Below are 17,339 nucleotides of genomic sequence, written 5' to 3'. Positions count from 1 at the left end.
ATGAGAAAAGCATTATGTGGAAGGCCAGTGGAAGATCGTTTTTTCTGTCTGTGGATGAATTGGAGGGAAGCAGAGGTTAATTATCTTTGTGGATCCTGTGGATGAAGCTGTTCTTCACGCAGCTAACGGATATGCTCATTAGTGTTGGCGCATTGCGTTTTTGTTCGTACAGTATGACGTGTCTGAGGACAACTTCTTCCAGAACATGCTGAACTTCTACAACTTCTCCGCCCGTGTGATGGCCGACCAGTTGCGCAAGCCCCCCAATAGAGACCAGTAAGTTCACAACAGAGGGAACAGACACACATACTGTATCTGAGACACTGTCTGCATGCTTACTCTTTAGAAAGGATGCTATCCTGTGCGTGTGCGTGTCTGTGTCTGTGTGTGTGTGTGTGTGTGTGTGTGTGTGTGTGTGTGTGTGTGTGTGTGTGTGAAGGTGTACTCCTACTGTATCTTGTGCATTAATTCCTCACTCTTTCCCACAGGTGGAGCATGACTCCTCCCACAGTCAACGCATACTACATGCCCACCAAGAATGGCATTGTGTTCCCCGCAGGCATCCTACAGGCACCTTTTTATGCTCACGACCACCCCAAGTGAGTGTGTGAGTGTGTGTGTTGGAATGTGAGTGCAAATAAAATCTGGGGTTTTAAATAAATGTGGGACTCATATCTCTTCACTTGTGTGTGTGTGTGTGTGTGTGTGTGTGTGTGTGTGTGTGTGTGTGTGTGTGTGTGTGTGTGTGTGTGTGTGTGTGTGTGTGTGTGTGTGTATTCCAGAGCCTTGAACTTTGGAGGCATTGGAGTTGTCATGGGGCATGAGCTCACTCATGCGTTCGATGACCAAGGTCAGTGAAGCACTTCACTCAAAGGATATCAGTTTCACACGCATTAATTTAAAAAACACCAGGATGTCAGTGGTTGTTAAAACAATATATATGTCTTCCTGTATATATACAATATATATGTCTTCCTTTATTCCGACAGGGAGAGAGTATGACAAGGACGGGAACCTTCGACCGTGGTGGCAGAATTCCTCTGTGGACGCCTTTAAGAACCGGACCGAGTGCATGGTTGATCAGTACTCCCAGTACACCATCAACGGAGAGCGCATCAATGGCAAACAAACCCTTGGAGAGAACATCGCTGACAACGGAGGCCTCAAGGCTGCGTATCATGTGAGCACGGGATGAATGTCTCTGTGTCTGTGTCTGTGTGTGTGCACGCGTGTGTGTGTCTGTCTGTGTGTGTGTGTCTGTGTGTCATGTAAGCACAGGATGAATGTTAGCCTCTCCACTGTTGAGTCATGTCACAGGAATTTCCAATTAGCATCAGGTTCCTCAGTCAATTTCTAGAATCAGGAAGTCCGGAGGATGACTATGAGCTAGATTTCAGGATTGCACGGCTAGAGGAATCATCCCCATTGTAAACCCTAACTTTACAGCGTTGTTGGCTAACCTCCATAATGAGGACATGGGCAGTGGGAAGATGTTTGTGTTGTTCTGCTGAACTCTGTGTGGTGTTTGCAGGCCTACAGGTCCTGGGTGCAGACCTACGGAGAGGAGAAGAGACTCCCAGCTGTGAACCTCACCAATGACCAGCTGTTCTTCGTGGGCTTTGCACAGGTGTGTCTCCTCAGGGCAGTGACTGGTGATGTGAGCGCAGCAGGGGAAAGGGTAGAGGAGGAGAGTGTTCAGAAAGGGGGAACATTGGGGGTCATCTGCAGTACTACAGTGCCCTGTGTGCTCAGTAGGTTTAAAGCATGGGGAGCATTCATTGTGTTTTATTTTTTCCCTTTTGTCCACATACTGGTCAGATGTTACAAAGTGGGGAGAAAAAAATTACAAAAGCTCATACACACCTTGTTTTTTTCCTTCTCACTCACTCACTCACTCACTCACTCACTCACTCACTCACTCACTCACTCACTCACTCACTCTTTCTCTCATTCCCTCCCTCTGTCTCTCTCATATCCTCTCTCTCTCTCTCTCTCTCTCATTCCCTCCAGGTGTGGTGTTCAGTGCGGACCCCAGAGAGTGCCCACGAGGGCCTGATGACTGACTCCCACAGCCCGCCTAAGTATCGCGTCATCGGCACCCTGTCCAACTCGCCAGACTTTGCCCAGCACTTCCAGTGCCCTCGCGGCTCCCTCATGAACTCGGGCCACCGCTGCGAGGTTTGGTAGTGCCGTCTGCCCGCGCCCATCCCCGCGCCCGTCTGCTCCTGCAGAAAACTGAGGAAATGGACAGATTTCTAAGCACTGGACTTTTTCTTTCTGTTGTTGTTGCTGTTGTCATTGTTGTTGTTTTGTCCCTTTGAAAATGATGCTGGATTCTGAACAATGATTTCTGGTGGAGAATCAGGACTCGAGGAGACTAGAGAGAGCGCACCCTGATGAGTGATGTTCGTATTTTCCAGTGTTTGGGGGTCGCTGTAGCTTTCTCTCTCTCTTTCTCTCTCTCTCTCTCTCCCTCTCCCTCTCTTTCTTTTATCTTTATCTCTATCTCTACTTTCTGCAGAGCCCCAGCAGGCGTGTTTTATTTATTGTTTGCTGGACTGACGAGCAGAGGAAGAGAGCGGGGGTCTGAGAACCGGATCCCTCCTGCCCTCAACACTCTGTGCTTCTGGGTTTATTGTTTTGCTCTGTGCCCTGTTTACACCCTCATCCTCTGGTGGACAAAAAAAAAAAAAAGACGACTGCGAGGTCACAGGTTGAAGGTCATGACATCGAAGCGTTCGGTCTTTGTGACTTCATAAGAAGTGACCTCACGGGAAGTGTTCAGTTGCTTACTGTGCAACCTCAAAAGGGCATGCCATGTTCCTCTTAGGTGGTAATTAAGAATTTCAGGGCTGCCCACCACTAGCTTCTCTGCCCTCACTGGTGTGTGTGTGTGTGGCTGTGTGTGTATGTGTGGCTGTGTGTGGGAGGGGGGGGGGGATGTGTGTGTGTGTGTGTGTGTGTGTGTGGCTGTGTGTAGGTGTGTCCTGACATTGGCATATTTTATTGTGGACAAGGTTGAAATGACACTCATTTCAAACTGCTTCTTGCCAAAGACTGTCTTTTCTGTGTGTTTTTTTCTCTCTTCTTTGTTACCAGTGTTCTGGCGGTGTTCTGCTGCTCCGCGTCTAATTTCATCAACCCTACCAGCTTGTACTCAGTGGAGACTCCGTTAGTGCACAGTGTGTGAAGGGTGGGATTAGGACTCTTGGCTCTAATTTGAGGGTAGCAACATGGTTTTGAAAGCCCAATTGTGACTGTGCATCCAAACATGTTCAAGGTTAAAGAAGGCTGACCATTAAAACACACACGCATTGACTTGCATTCGTTTCGGGGTCGCAACAATGCATGTCAATGAATGAGAGCGAGCGTGCTAATGAGCCGGCCTCAGGTTCAGTATAACTTCAGAAGTGTTTGGCTACACAGACACTGTAGTATTGGTACATTCACATCATGTTGTCAGCCTTGAAATACAGCCCTGTGTGTGTGTGTGTGTGTGTGTGTGTGTGTGTGTGTGTGTGTGTGTGTGTGTGTGTGTGTGTGTGTGTGTCTGGTGTGTGTGTGGACATCTGTGGACAAAGATTTATTGTGTGATGCTGTGCAGTCCCGCCCCTTGAAACTGCATTGACGTAATAACTGATGTCAGGTCTGCTGAAGTGATGTCAATCGTTGTGCTCCAAATGCCACTAATGAAAATGAGAGAAGAGGTTTTTAGTTTTTATTTTCTCCTGGGCTCTCACACAGCCTTTCAATGCTGGGCAAAGTCGCTCTAGATGTGTGTTGTGTTTTGAATTAGTTTAGCTGTGTGGCCAAACCACACAATACATGTTGCCTACCATCTGTGTTGCTGCAGGGGGGTATTCCTATCACGTGGTTTAGTGACTATAACCCAGATAGGTTAACTCTGAGTGGTAAACCTCCTAAGAGAGAGTCCTATGGCTTCAATCTCCTAGCAGAACAAAGCCATAGGGCACTTCTTTTGGTTCACTTATCCGGGTTAGTCACTACACCATGTATATGGAATACCCCCTCTAGTGAAAGGCTGACAAAAGTCTTTGAGCTGACTAACTTTCTCTGACACCTGTGACACTGTAGGACTGCGTCTCCACACAGGCTGATTTTACACATTGCCACAGTGAAGACATAACACATTCATACACAGTTTGTGTCTTTTCCAACGTTTCCGTTCTTTGTTTGTTCTGTGCTTGAGGGCAGAAAGGAACCAAAACCCTTTAGAATAGGCGAACACATCCCACCTCTGTGGCTCCCCCTGGTGGTTGGGTGTCTGTGTGTGTGTGTGAGCCCTGACATTCCCTTACAATCAGTGACCTGTCTGCCAGTGAGAGGGCAGTCACAGGTCAGCCTTCCTTGTCTATCACCCCCACAAGTCACAGCACCAAAAATTACCAAACTGTCAATTTATGTGGGCATTCTTGGAAACTACCGGAAGTGTCAATCACACGTGTTACCGTTCTCAGTGGGAAGGGGTGTGCACAGTTGAAGTAAAATAGTCTCTGACGCCCTATGGCTGCTTAATGTGCGGGGTCAAAAGAATGGAGCAGGGTGGAGGTCACATGCTGGGGTGAAAGGTCATTTGGGTTGGGATTTGGGGTGGGTTTTAGGGGTTAGCCTTAAATAACTGCAGAGTGATTATGTAGATAGTAAATGAAGAAAAATATATATATAAATATATATTTAAAGTGCAAACATATTTGAAAACTTGAAGTGTGTGTAAAAGCCTTTTAATTAGCCAACTGATGCCAGTAAGTGTTTCTGGACTCTTTCTGGACTGTAGTGCTGTGTGTATTTCTCGTTTCCTCCTCTTTAAGTTCAGCCCTGTGGCTGGGTCGTCTACCAGTCAAGGCTCCGGCGCCAATTAGTCCCAGGAAGACACGAGGCCAACGAGAGATGCCAGTTCATCCCAAATAGTTTCTCTGTCATCCTGAATGCTGCCGAGTTCAGCCAGGGGTGAGTGGTAGCCCGGATAGCAGCTGGTTCTGACCCAGATCCACGTTGGCTTCTATCCGGGAGTGCTGCATTTGTTTGTTTGTTTGTTTGTTTTTATGTGCCATTAAGGACGGTGGTAAATGCCATATGATTCAACAGGGCAGGCTAAGGCCATGATTGATGTGTTCACATAATCATGTTGTGGAATGTTGCCTTATTTAATTTAACAAGCATACATGCTCTTAAATTGTCTTAAGCATCATGTTTCTCCTCCCTCTTACCATTTTGGTTTGTTTGTTTTATCTTTGTATTGATGTAAAACTGTAAAGTATTTTACTCCGAATGTCGGACTTCTTTCTTTTTTATTATTAAAATTGCCCACCTTTCTAGCCCAGGACAATGTGCCACCCAGCCTGTAGTACAACATTCCATATAGTACACACCTGTAAACAGAGAAAAGGAACTGAAATAAAGTATATACATTGTATACACACTGGATGTTTCTTGTAATACACCACACACATTAAAGGTAATATTGCAGTGATTTATTAGTCTTTTAGTAGTTTTAGTGAAAATTGCACTTCTTTTCCATTCTCAGTTAAGTCCTTTCCATCCTCAGCTCTAAGTAAAAAATAAAAGGGTGATTTGAGAGGTAGGCTATTTGCAGTTTCATACAATACCATGAACCAAATACTTTGTATTTGTCTATCAGTATTTAATATGCTGCTGGTCCCCTGTGTAAGTGTAATTGCATCTGGAATTTCAGAAAGTTTCCATTTGTATTTGTTTCACAGCCATCGACAGCTCAAATAAAGGTTTTACATAATAAATACAAAGTTAAGTCTTGTCAGCTACGTATGTTAATGCAAAATAGTGTGTGATGTGTATTTTGTAATGGCCTCCTCAAAAGTTGTTGAACCCTGAAATTTAATACGCCCCTAGTCTATGAATGTTAAAGAATGCTCATATTTCCTTTTACACGAAATTGGAGAACTTTTATTATGAAATATGTTCCCAGTTGTGGCTGACCCGGAAGTGAAATCTGTGCTTATTCAGTGGTTGGTGGGTTTGTTTTCTTAGGCCGAATAATTTATGTTAATAATTAAACAATAACTACAGGTAAACAGCAAACAGAAACACCTCCCTATTTCGTGGTTAGGTAAGTATAAAGTGCTGGAACAAAATTGCTGAAAGTGTTCAATGTTAGATTCTCAAAAACACTCAACGTTTCGAAAGCCTTGGCTAGCTAGCGAGATGTAAACATTAAAGCAAACGTCAGCTGATAAACTAGCAGGCTAACGTTAGCTAAATGTCTTAGTTATGCGCTATATTATTCTTTATTACACTTAATATAGCCTTAGACTCAATTCCATAGAGTGACATTTAACAGTAACACTCTTAAAGTTTATTGTCAAATCAGGTATGTCCGATTACTAGGTTGAGCTAGCTGTATGGAGAACCAATTGAAGTTGACAGACATTCATACTTGACGGAACTTGGGTTACCTTTAGCAGCCAAAGTCACTTGCAGCCTACCGTAAGTTACTTTGCTGCGTGTATATGCCATAGTTTACTGAGACAGGTGAAATTACGCATTAGACCCAGTACATTATTATATACTTTCCTTTGACAGATCATTTATTTTTAGCAAGCTAACGATTTATTTGTAGTTTGTTAGACTAGATATCTAGCATATTCCGTTACCCAGTTTGACATTTCTGTTCAACTGCTAATTTGTAAAGAGGGTCAATATACGTCTATCTGGTTTGTTTAACTTGCAATTATTCATGACATCCATGGCATAGTAAGGTCATTGCATCTTAAAACGTTAGCTGTTACCTGTGTAAGGTAGGCCACCGTTTACAGTACATCTCATTAGGGCCCTGACCTCATTCGAGTAGTTATCCGGAGGTCTAGCCGACTGTCTTTTTGCTTTCATGTCACTAGGTAGGCTTACTGGTAGAGTCGGGTGTCGTAGGAAAACACAGACTGTTTACATATACTTAGGCTACCATGTATCAAATAAATGTCAAAGAAAGAAGCAGAAATATGGCGGTTGAAGTTCCAGTTCACTCCTATTTTAGGTAGAACTAAACGTACACATAAAGCTTCATAAACGCAATATACTTATAACAACAGACCATCACTTATATGTCACCAGTGGTTATTTGACAAATTTAGTTACATCGCTATGTAGGGTAATCCTAAAGATCTTGTTTTATCTTATCTCAAATTGTGCCATTAGTGTGCAGTGAATTTTTGTTTTGTTATGTCTATGTCTCAGCCTCATTTAGCAGCATGTTGAGGAAGAATTACTGAATCTTAAAACATTAGAGCATCCACAGAGATGGTGGCATTCCCTGTTCTCTGTAAATTAGGAGTCTTGTCATTGTAAACATTAGCAATGGTTTGATACTGAACTGTCATCAAGGCTGTATGATGTTCCACTGACCTTTGACCTCTCACCACGCAGCTCACCCCAGGGATGAGCGCACAGATGGAGCGCCGCGCGATCCATGTGGACCAGTCCGAGTTGCTGTGCAAGAAAGGATGCGGTTTCTACGGCAACGCGGCCTGCCAGGGGCTGTGCTCCAAGTGCTGGCGAGAGGAGAACCAGCAATCGCGGCAGAAGCAGATCCAGGATGACTGGGCCCTGGCAGCACGGTAAGTGGCGAAGCCAGAGGAGGAACAGTGCTCGGCTAGCGCTTCATCAGGCTCGGGTTTGAAAGGCTGCGTGCATCTCCCTACAGAAAGCATACAGGAATACCTCCAAACATGCTTCATTTGTCTCTAGTAAGTTCAGGGATGCTAGTGCAGAAGCCTTGGCCCTGAATGTTTACCATCCTAAGGCTGTAGATCAGCCCCTTCAGGACCATGCAGGGGTTTGTTGTGATTGTTGCAGCCAAAAGTAACTGAAATTGCTGTGGGAAGTTTAAAAAGTGTAAGTTAGTCAAATAATAATTTATTCAGAGAATGCAGAAATTCCACTACTTTTCTAATATATTTCAAAATTGCAACCTGCAGTTGCGGGAAATCTTTGAAATTTGCGAGAATTTGTGAAAACACAAGATCACTAAATCCTGGAGGGGGTTTAAGACTACTACAATACTACATTTTGCACAGTGCAGCCAGATTCTAGAAGTGAGTTACTGTAGTCAAGTGTTGATTGGAAAAAATATTTTACAGCTTTCTTTGTCAGAAACATAGCTGTGTAGTTCTGGGGAAAATATTTTTTCCAGCTGTGCTCTATATCTTCCTTACAAGCAATGAACCGACCCTTTCTCTCCACTTCAGTGTATTCTCATTTGCATATGTACATTTCACATTTATTTACTTACCAGTAGCAGCAGCACAAACAGGAAAAGTCTAACAACTACAGTACAAGGAAAGTACAATTTGTTTCTATTTGACAAAAGTACACTAAGCCCGTAACACCCATACTTGTTGACGAACTTACTTGCATGTCCTGTTTTGAGTCCCTGCACACCTACAGCAGCTATACACCGTAAATGTTAAGCCCTGTTTCTTACGGGCCGTGTCACACAAGCAGTCTATGTTTACAAACTCTCGTGTTAACTGATGCTCTCTGTCCTCAGACTGCAGAAGGAAGAGGAGGCTGCTTACGCCAGTAGTCACCAGGAGCCCCAGCCTCAGCCCCAACCCCAGCCCCAGTCCCACTCCTCCATATCCCCCTTCTCCAAATTTGAGGACAAGAAGACCAATGAGAAGTCACGCAAGGTCACCACAGTCAAGAAGTTCTTTAGTCCCTCAGCCAGGATGCAACCAAAGAAAGGTACACTGAAGAGCAGCTGTGTCACATACATTCTCGCCAATTATAAAACGGCTCCTCAGAAATGTTCCAAAAAGCTCTGTTGATTTGAATGGGCCACCCCAACGTTCGGCGGTCTGATTTTTCTTTATATTTACTGTGCAAATAATGAATGGCAGCTGTCATTGGCAATGGGTTTTTTGCTTCTAATTCACATCTTTCATATTGTTCTGCAAGTAGTCCGCTCATTTAACTTAACAGAAAGTCATTGTAACCTGAAATCAGTGGAGGAGTGCTCTATGGTGGGCTTGAATGTTTGAATTATCCAGGGGAAAAGTAAAGAATATAGCTTTTACTGGTCACCTTAAACATTTGTACACTAAGACCTTTTTTCAGCTTATGCGGGTTTTCAAACGACATATTATAGTACTGGCATGTACAGCCTGATAAGCTCCTCTAGATGTGACAGACATGGCACTTGCACAGGTTCCAAGGTTAGGTTTAAAATGATAAACACATTTGACAAGTTATACATGGGTCTGCAGACATTTGTTTATTGTTTGTTTTATGCATACTTACCTTATACATACATAAGGAGTTTATTGTGTCATTGCAAAGTGAGTGTCGTGAAAGGAAGTCATAAGTAAAAGTATTCTACATTCCAAATTCTACATTGTGTGAATCATTGTGACTCCCGCTCCAGACTCCGGGCCTCCAGACACTCCATCACCCGGCTCCAGCCGGATCAGCGCCGAGATGGACCGGGCCACACACGAGTTCATCGACTTCCTCAAGACCCTGCAGAAGCCCGGCCGCGAGATCTTCAAGCAGTGTCGCGCCTTCACCGAGAGCATGGCCTACAAGAGGGTAGGAGACCGTAAACTGTGCTTCAGTGTCCTACATGGACCTGCTTTGAGTGGTGACTAGATATCCAGTGTCCTTATTTTTTGGTAATGCAGTATGGACAGTCTTCCTGTATGTCAAGTGTACGCACATTAGCGAGAGTAGGTGCAGCTCCTCGTCTTTCTCAACAAAATCAAATGGGCGTATAAACACGATCCCTGGCCTACTCTGCTGGGGGAGACAAAAGAAATCTTAGGCTGGATGTTTGAATGTTTGTGTTACACAGTTTTCACCATGACGATTCTTGTCATTCTACAAACAGATGATAACACAAAGATTATTAAAACCACTCCCTGCTAGTGAAATGTGTGGGTCCTGTCACTTTCTTTTAGTTCAAATAGCCTTTTAGTCTGTGATATGTCATTCAGTTTAAAGCGTAACGACTAGAAATAAAAAATGCATATCTTCATCAAAAATAGTTTTCTCAGAATTAATGAAGTTTAATCAAAATCAGGAACTGAAACCGTACAATGCTGAATTCAGCACGCTCGGAACAACATTTTATCGTAACAAAGTATAGGCACAGTTCTGCATTCAGTTTTTATTGTGCTGTTTCATCAGGTGCTTTCGGACCGGTTTCACTTACTCATAGTTTTTAGAAGTAGGAGGAAGTACCTCTTTTTTTATGTGCCCACACTGCAGGAACTGAGAATGATCATAGTTTTGAGGGGCTTTTCTTAGCTCATATGTTTTTATTTGGCTCGTCAGATTATTCCGACCGTATCCAATAAAAAAATAAAAAATAAAAAATGCTCACGAATTAGGCAAGCTGATGCTAAGAAGAAATGAGAGAGAACACCAGGGCACCATGATTTGCATTCTTAATTTCATCACTCGTCTTTAACCGAACTTCAGCCCGACAGAAGTGTTGCAACAAGATTATTGCGTCAGAGTAAGTTTATGTTTTGCAATCCACGAGACACATGGGCTTTCCATAAGTGCAACCGGGTAAGATGAACACAAAATTGTCTTTCCATTCATAGGCTCTGTTTTGGTTGTCTACTTTCCTCTTCAGACTTTTTGACAAAGCCATCGTTCCCAGTTAATTTTTTGCTAACTTCTCTCTGCACCCTATTTTCCCCAAAAAATAAACATTGTTACATTGTAAGGAGGTGCATCATCGAACTATTTCGAAATAAAAATAGCCTAAGATAGACTCCAAGCAGTAGCCTAGGTCTAATTAGGAGGCTCAATGTTGAAGGAAGTCTGTTCCAGAGGCACTTGCTATTTGGGCAAAAGGTTTCAGAGACCTGACCTTCTGGCTTAGAGCCGCCCCAGAACAGCCCTGGATCTGTCAGTTAACTGACTAACTGAACACTAACAAAACACTAACTGAAACCCCTTTGTAACGTTCAGGACATGAGCGCTGAGGATCAGTCCGAGTGTGTCCAGGACTTCTACCAGAACCTGTCCGACAAGCTGCACGCTCATTACAAAGGTAAACATTAAAGACGCCTCGATGAGGGGCTGCATGTTCTCCAGAGTCACTCCAGACACTGACACTGTGTCAGTCAGCTGCTATTTGTGTGGTGGAGTTTTAGTTAACTGGTTCGTGCAGGTCTAACGGCTCTTTCTGTGTGTGTGTGTGTGTGTGTGTGTGTGTGTGTGTGTGTGTGTGTGTGTGTGTGTGTGTGTGTGTGTGTGTGTGTGTGTGTGTGTGTGTGTGTGTGTGTGTGTGTGTGTGTGTGTGTGTGTGTGTGTGTGTGTGTGTGTGTGTGTGTGTGTGTGTGTGTGTGTGCGCAGGAAACACGGAGCGAGTAGAGCTGGTCATGGACGAGGTGGAGAAGTACATGATGAACCGGCTCTATGAAGACGTCTTCTGCCCCGAGACCACGGATGATGAGAAGAAAGACTTGGTCATCCAGAAGAGAATCAGGTGAGCAGGCCGCCACAGCTGAAACACAACACAACACAACACAAACCATGACTTTCACAGATGTATCAGTCAGGTGTGCCTAGGGAGACCAGGGACCAGGTCTGTTTCAGGGCAGGGTAAGAGCAAAGTAAATAGACTGCATTTATATAGGGCTTTTCTACTCATATAGCATTCAAAGTGCTTTCCACATTAATGCCTCAGACATCTACCCATTCATACAGCGATGGCGGAGGCTACTATCTTTTTACTTCCTTTATCTAAGGTGCCTAAATGCGTTCAGTCAACTTCAGTGTCTTGCTCAAGGACACTTTGACACTTGAGGAGGAGGAGGAGGGGTCGGGATCGAACTAGCAACCTTCCGATTGCTAAATGACACCTCTACCTCCTGGTCTGTTTTGCAGGGCGTTACACTGGGTGACTATTAACATGCTGGCAGCGCCCGTGAATGAGGAGATTCCTGCCGTGTCTGATAATGTGGTGAAAGCCATCACAGGTCAGTCTCTGTCTCTGACTCTGTCTCTGACTCTGACTCTGTCTCTGACTCTGACTCTGTCTCTGTCTCTGTCTCTGTCTCTGTCTCTGTCTCTGTCTCTGTCTTTGCCTCTGTCTCGTTCTTTGCCTCTGTCTCTGTCTTTGCCTCTGTCTTTGCCTCTGTCTCTGTCTTTGCCTCTGTCTTTGCCTCTGTCTTTGCCTCTGTCTCTGTCTTTGTCTCTGTCTCTGTCTTTGTCTCTGTCTCTGTCTCTGTCTCTGTGTCTGCTCTGCTCTGCTCTGTAGGTGAACACTCTCATTTCATCTCGTTCTACTCTGCCACTGGTCAGTACAACCAGACATGTACATTTCCAGGGACTGGGGATGTGAAGTGGCATTAGAGGCAAAGAGAATATGGACAGTCTCAGATCTCAGATGAGAATGATATAGAAATGGAGGACTTCTGGTTTACAGGCTTATATCAGAATAACTGCTATCCCTGGCTTATTTCACTCATCCGTACAGTTACAAATCCATTATTATCATCAGTATTTATAAGATTGCAGGAAATATGCTGAGAAGTTATTACATATCTCTAGGCTATTTAGCAGATGCTTTATGTCCAAAGTCAATGACAGCACAAAGAAGGTATCGCCTGTAGGATGTCTGTATCTGCTCCATGGGAATCCAGCTAAACTCCCAGTTGGCTCCACCATTTAAGCTACAGGCCTGAAGCACACTTGTAGGATTTGACTCGTATATAACTATCGTCCTCTTGCTCAGCCGTCATTGAGGTGGACTCCAAGCGGGTTCCGCGTGAGAAGCTGACCTGCGTGACCACGTGCAGTAAGCACATCTTCAACGCCATCAAGATCACCAAGAACGAGGCGGCCTCGGCGGACGACTTCCTGCCCACACTCATCTACATCGTGCTGAAGGCCAACCCCCCTCGGCTGCACTCCAACATCCAGTACATCACACGCTACAGCAACCCCAGCAGGCTCATGCAAGGGGAGGACGGCTACTACTTTACTAACCTGGTGAGAGCACACGCGTACACACACTCGTACACACACATACACATGTACACACACACTTTCACTCACACAGGTGCACTAACACAGTCAAAACAAGCATGGATAGGTGCTACTGTGCTAAACTGGTAAGAATGTACACACACACACACACACACACACACACACATACAGACACACACAGACACACAGGTGTACTCTCACGTGCACTCACACAGTCAAAACAAGTATGGATTGGTGCTTCTGTGCCAAACTAGTAAGATTGTGCATCCACACAAACCCACACACACACACACAGATATCCGTGATATAACAAGGATGACTGTTACTTCACTGACTTGGGGTGCGTTTCTCGAAAGCATCACTGAACACCTACCACAGTGAAATGCTAGAGTCTATCATTTTGAACACTCTCTTGTATATTAACACTTGTTTGTACACTTGTAAGTAACACTTGTATATTACAGTATATCCTGCCTGGGAACACAAGAAACATGACAAAGCAGAAGATGTGACCACCAAAAATGTGGTCCCTATAATCTTATCATGGTGACAAAGGGAAGGTCCCCATCCTAGTACTGCTCAGATTACTTGGGTCAGGAAGCAAACTGAGGTGTGAGAGACAGCCACCTATTGTAGTATGGGAATAATGGTGGGCCAGTGAGAACCATCTCAGGCAAAGGGGCAGAGAAACTTAATTATCAGTCAGAACAACAAAAGGTTGCCAGACCTGATTGCATTAGAAGTTTAGTTCATTTACATGAAGAACCAAGGAGATGTCTTAAAAATAGTATTTATGACTTGGGTTTGGGAGGGTTGGTTGTGGCTCAGACCTACACAGCTGAATGTGGAGTAGAAGGAAGTACCCCTGTATTCCACGTGCTTCGTTACTGCTCTTTACTGCTGCATCAACCAGAGGAGCCAAGGGGGGCACTGTGGCGCAAGCCGATAAGCCCCCCATTTACGGGCTTCATTGCCCGCGGGGACACAGGTTCTATTCCAGCCTGCTGTCGTTCTCCCGATCCTCTCCCTAGTCTTCTCTGCCTCACTTCCTGTCCTTAACTCTTCACCGTCCTGCCCAAATAAAGGCATAAAAGCCCAAAATGAATCTTAAAAAAACACCCGAGGAGCCATCCTTTTGTGCTCACACTCTCCAGGGTGTTTGCACAAGGGTGCTTTTGCGGAAGCGCAACTCCGATTCAGCATGACTGCACACTGTCTGGACATGCTTGATACTTGCTTGAACTGTGACGCAAGCAGTAGCATCCCTACCATGTATGGGAGGCATGCACCAGGGGCCTGTAATCAGACCCATCGCCATCTGTGTCCCTCTCATTTCCTGCCTCTCTTCACAGTCCTGTGTAAATTAAGAAATAAGTACATAAAAATAAATGATAAAGAGGTGATGACTTATCTTCGCTGTGCATTTTCGCAAACCTTGTTGCAGTGCTGTGCAGTGGCTTTCATCGAGAAGCTGGACGGCAAGTCCCTGAACCTGAGCCAGGAGGAGTTTGAGCTCTACATGTCGGGCCAGGCGTCCCCACAGAAGCCCCTGAGCCCCTCCACAGGGGGCCCCCCCTCTGGCTCGGGTTCGGCCATGGCGGAACAGGCGCACCAGAGCCTGGACCTGCTGACGGGGCTGGGCGCACGGCAGGAGAAAGTTCTGGAAGGCGCGCGGCGTCTGGAGCGGGATCTGATTGATTGGTGTGACGGGGTGGAGCATGGCGTCCAGGATGTGCTGGAGCGGTTCCCGCTGGAGGGCGGAGCGGCGGCGTCGGCACCGGCACCAGCACCGGCACCGGCTGACCCGACGGCCATTGACTCGGACAACGTGGAGAACGATAAGCTGCCAGCCCCGCTCCAGCCGCAGCTGTTTGCCAGATAGCTCAACACAGAAGCTAACGCTAACTTTAGCCCCAGCTCCTGGTCCAGACCTCCACATCAGCCCCCTCAGGCTCAGAGACCTCCCCCACCATAGGGCACCCACGGGGGGGCACTCTGTGTGGGGCTCAGCCTGTCACCCACTCATCTGCCCCAATGCTTGTCCTCCTGTGTGTGCTTAGAGAGTCAGCAGCCCCTTTGCTAGAGATAGTCTTGGGCTTTCATAGAAGAGACAAACACATGTTCATACACACACTCTCTCACAAACAAGCACATGCACGCACGCACCCTCATGCTCCACATCGCTCAATGACCCTGATCCTGACCCTGTCCAAATGCCCCTACCACACACAAACACACACACTCACACTAACACCAAGTCATGCAGTCACTTTGTCACAAACACACAAATGTATACACGCACATATAATAAACACACTCCATGGACACTGGCTTTTATACTGAAGGTTCTCTCAGTTTTGGGACATGAACGAGGAAGGTTTTTCAACAGTTTGTGCACTTCCCAGAATGCACTGGGCTTAGATCACTCTTTTCAAAGGTAACACGGGTGTGCTATTTTACAGCACAGTTGAAGAGGACACATCGGCCATTCTAGAACAGCTTGAGGACACATCGGCCGTTCTAGAACAGCTTGAGGACACATAGGCCATTCTAGAACAGCTTGAGGACACATAGGCCATTCTAGAACAGCTTGAGGACACATAGGCCGTTCTAGAACAGCTTGAGGACACATAGGCCATTCTAGAACAGCTTGAGGACACATAGGCCATTCTAGAATAGCTTGAGGACACATAGGCTGTTTTAGAACAGCTTGCCAGGCCAGTCCCAGCTTTTTCAGCTTGTGTAATTAGTTAACAGGACCCCACAGCTACAGTAAACAGTGTCTGATTATATTATATTATATTCCGTGGGCTGTTGGGCAAGGCAGTGCTTTTCTACCTCCATCCATAGGGCACAACTTAATTTCCGTCCTTGCAGGAAAATGTTGCCAAATCCTTCTGACATGAATGCATAGTGTGGTACTTGCGTGAACTGTTTGCATATTCTAGTGGTATTTCAGTTTGCAGCCCAGACATCCATGTAGTGCTTCCCTTTAAAGTGGCCCCATGTAATTATGTATCATCTCCTCACAGCAAAGTCTAGATGAAGAAAAAAAAAGGTGGAATGAGATTTTTTAATCAGAAAAAAAAACATCCTGTTGACCCCAGATGCGACCATTATCATAAGCATGACTGCATTTTTGTTTGACGAGTCTGATCTTTGGCTCAGTTGAAATATATTCTGACTGACAGTCGCTGTCTGACATTTAATTAGACAGAAGAGAGAAAAAGGGGCGGTGGGCGTTAAGCACTCTATATAGAATCATCTGATCTAAACTCAGAAATCTAGTAATCAGCTTTCTGTGGAAAGCAGTGTGTAACTAGCATTTTTTCAAATGAACATGAGAACCAATGGCTTTCAATAACAAACAACAACAAAAACAAAATGGCAGAGTCTGCTCCGGGTCCCGAACAGTTCAGACTCAACAGCAGCTGCAACTGAGCTATCCGTTATGAAATGAATACTAACTGTTCTTGGGGTTTCTCTGGGAGAAGTTGGTAACACTTTACTTACACTTTACACAAGGCTGACATAACCTTGTCCTAAACATGTCATGATCGATGTCTTGTCACTGTCAGGTGTAACGGTGTCGTGTTACCATGGCAGCAATTGTCTTGACCTATCACAGAATCTTTTACGCCATGGCAACTTAGAAGAGAATGTGATAGGCTGTTTTGGAATCTAAACTTCTGAGAGCTGTCATGACCGATATCGACAGTCACTGTCTCGGAGATGTTTATGACATGCTTATGTCACTGTTATGAAGGCATGTTTAAGCAAAGTGTTACGGACAGGTCTTTGGTATTAGTTAGTATTAGTATATTTTAGACTGTTGTTACTGCGTTTATTTATTTACAGTAATGACTTCATGTATCAGGTATTTAAGCACATCGGAGTAAATCTTGCATTTCTTTTCTGAATTTCTTGGTTTGTTTCAGCAATCATGCCTCATATAATTTCTTCATTTTAGAGTGGGGGTTGAACGTTTCTAATGGTCTCCCTTTTTTTTAACCAGATAACCCATGATTTATTGGTATGATCTTGCCACTCATGGACACATTTTTGAACTTTACTTTATTTCAAAGCCTTGTATAAGTTTGCAGTGTGCTTAGGTATGGGTCAAGTCACAATTATGTCCCTGTACATTGTAATTAATGGCAGACAATGATCTATATGACATTTCCCATTGATTAAATAATGTGATTTGTCGTGGAAGTATTTAAATAACAGTGGGTCATGTGTCAAGCACACTTCTTAATGTTTATAGTGGTCATTAGTTGTATTTATGAATTGCATTGAGATGAATAAAAGCTATGAAAACCTCTGCTCTTATAATTTTA

General features: G+C 44.7%; 2 protein-coding genes across 2 annotated transcripts in view; both read left to right on the top strand.

The window, feature by feature from the left end:
• The window catches only part of ece2b (endothelin converting enzyme 2b), a 35,278-nt gene extending 32,370 nt beyond the window's left edge, over positions 1 to 2,908 (top strand). The window contains exons 14-19 of the mRNA XM_080844726.1: positions 173 to 276; positions 489 to 599; positions 783 to 850; positions 990 to 1,180; positions 1,532 to 1,627; positions 2,011 to 2,908. Coding sequence (XP_080700852.1) covers positions 173 to 276; positions 489 to 599; positions 783 to 850; positions 990 to 1,180; positions 1,532 to 1,627; positions 2,011 to 2,187 — 747 coding nt within the window. The 3' untranslated portion in view covers positions 2,188 to 2,908. The remainder of the gene's footprint in view (positions 1 to 172; positions 277 to 488; positions 600 to 782; positions 851 to 989; positions 1,181 to 1,531; positions 1,628 to 2,010) is intronic.
• Positions 2,909 to 5,998: 3,090 nt separating this feature from the next.
• Positions 5,999 to 17,321, top strand: rabgef1l (RAB guanine nucleotide exchange factor (GEF) 1, like). The gene is made up of 9 exons (XM_080844352.1): positions 5,999 to 6,106; positions 7,420 to 7,610; positions 8,543 to 8,739; positions 9,419 to 9,582; positions 10,975 to 11,056; positions 11,362 to 11,494; positions 11,896 to 11,987; positions 12,746 to 13,002; positions 14,444 to 17,321. The coding sequence occupies exons 2-9, from the start codon at positions 7,432 to 7,434 to the stop codon at positions 14,879 to 14,881; spliced, it is 1,542 nt and encodes a 513-aa protein (XP_080700478.1). The 5' UTR covers positions 5,999 to 6,106; positions 7,420 to 7,431; the 3' UTR covers positions 14,882 to 17,321.
• The last annotated feature ends 18 nt before the right edge of the window (positions 17,322 to 17,339 follow it).

Source organism: Sprattus sprattus (assembly GCF_963457725.1).
Source record: "Sprattus sprattus genome assembly, chromosome: 9".
NCBI lineage: Eukaryota > Metazoa > Chordata > Actinopteri > Clupeiformes > Clupeidae > Sprattus > Sprattus sprattus.
The sequence above is the reverse complement of the archived record's forward strand: the minus strand, read 5'-3'. Positions and strand labels throughout refer to the sequence as shown.

Excerpts from the sequence above, each read along its gene's own strand:
- rabgef1l (XM_080844352.1), top strand. The coding sequence starts at position 7,432 with ATGAGCGCACAGATGGAGCGCCGCGCGATCCATGTGGACCAGTCCGAG. Across the intron at positions 11,495-11,895 it reads GTCATCCAGAAGAGAATCAG|GGCGTTACACTGGGTGACTA; the intron begins GTGAGCAGGCCG and ends TCTGTTTTGCAG. Across the intron at positions 13,003-14,443 it reads GCTACTACTTTACTAACCTG|TGCTGTGCAGTGGCTTTCAT; the intron begins GTGAGAGCACAC and ends ACCTTGTTGCAG.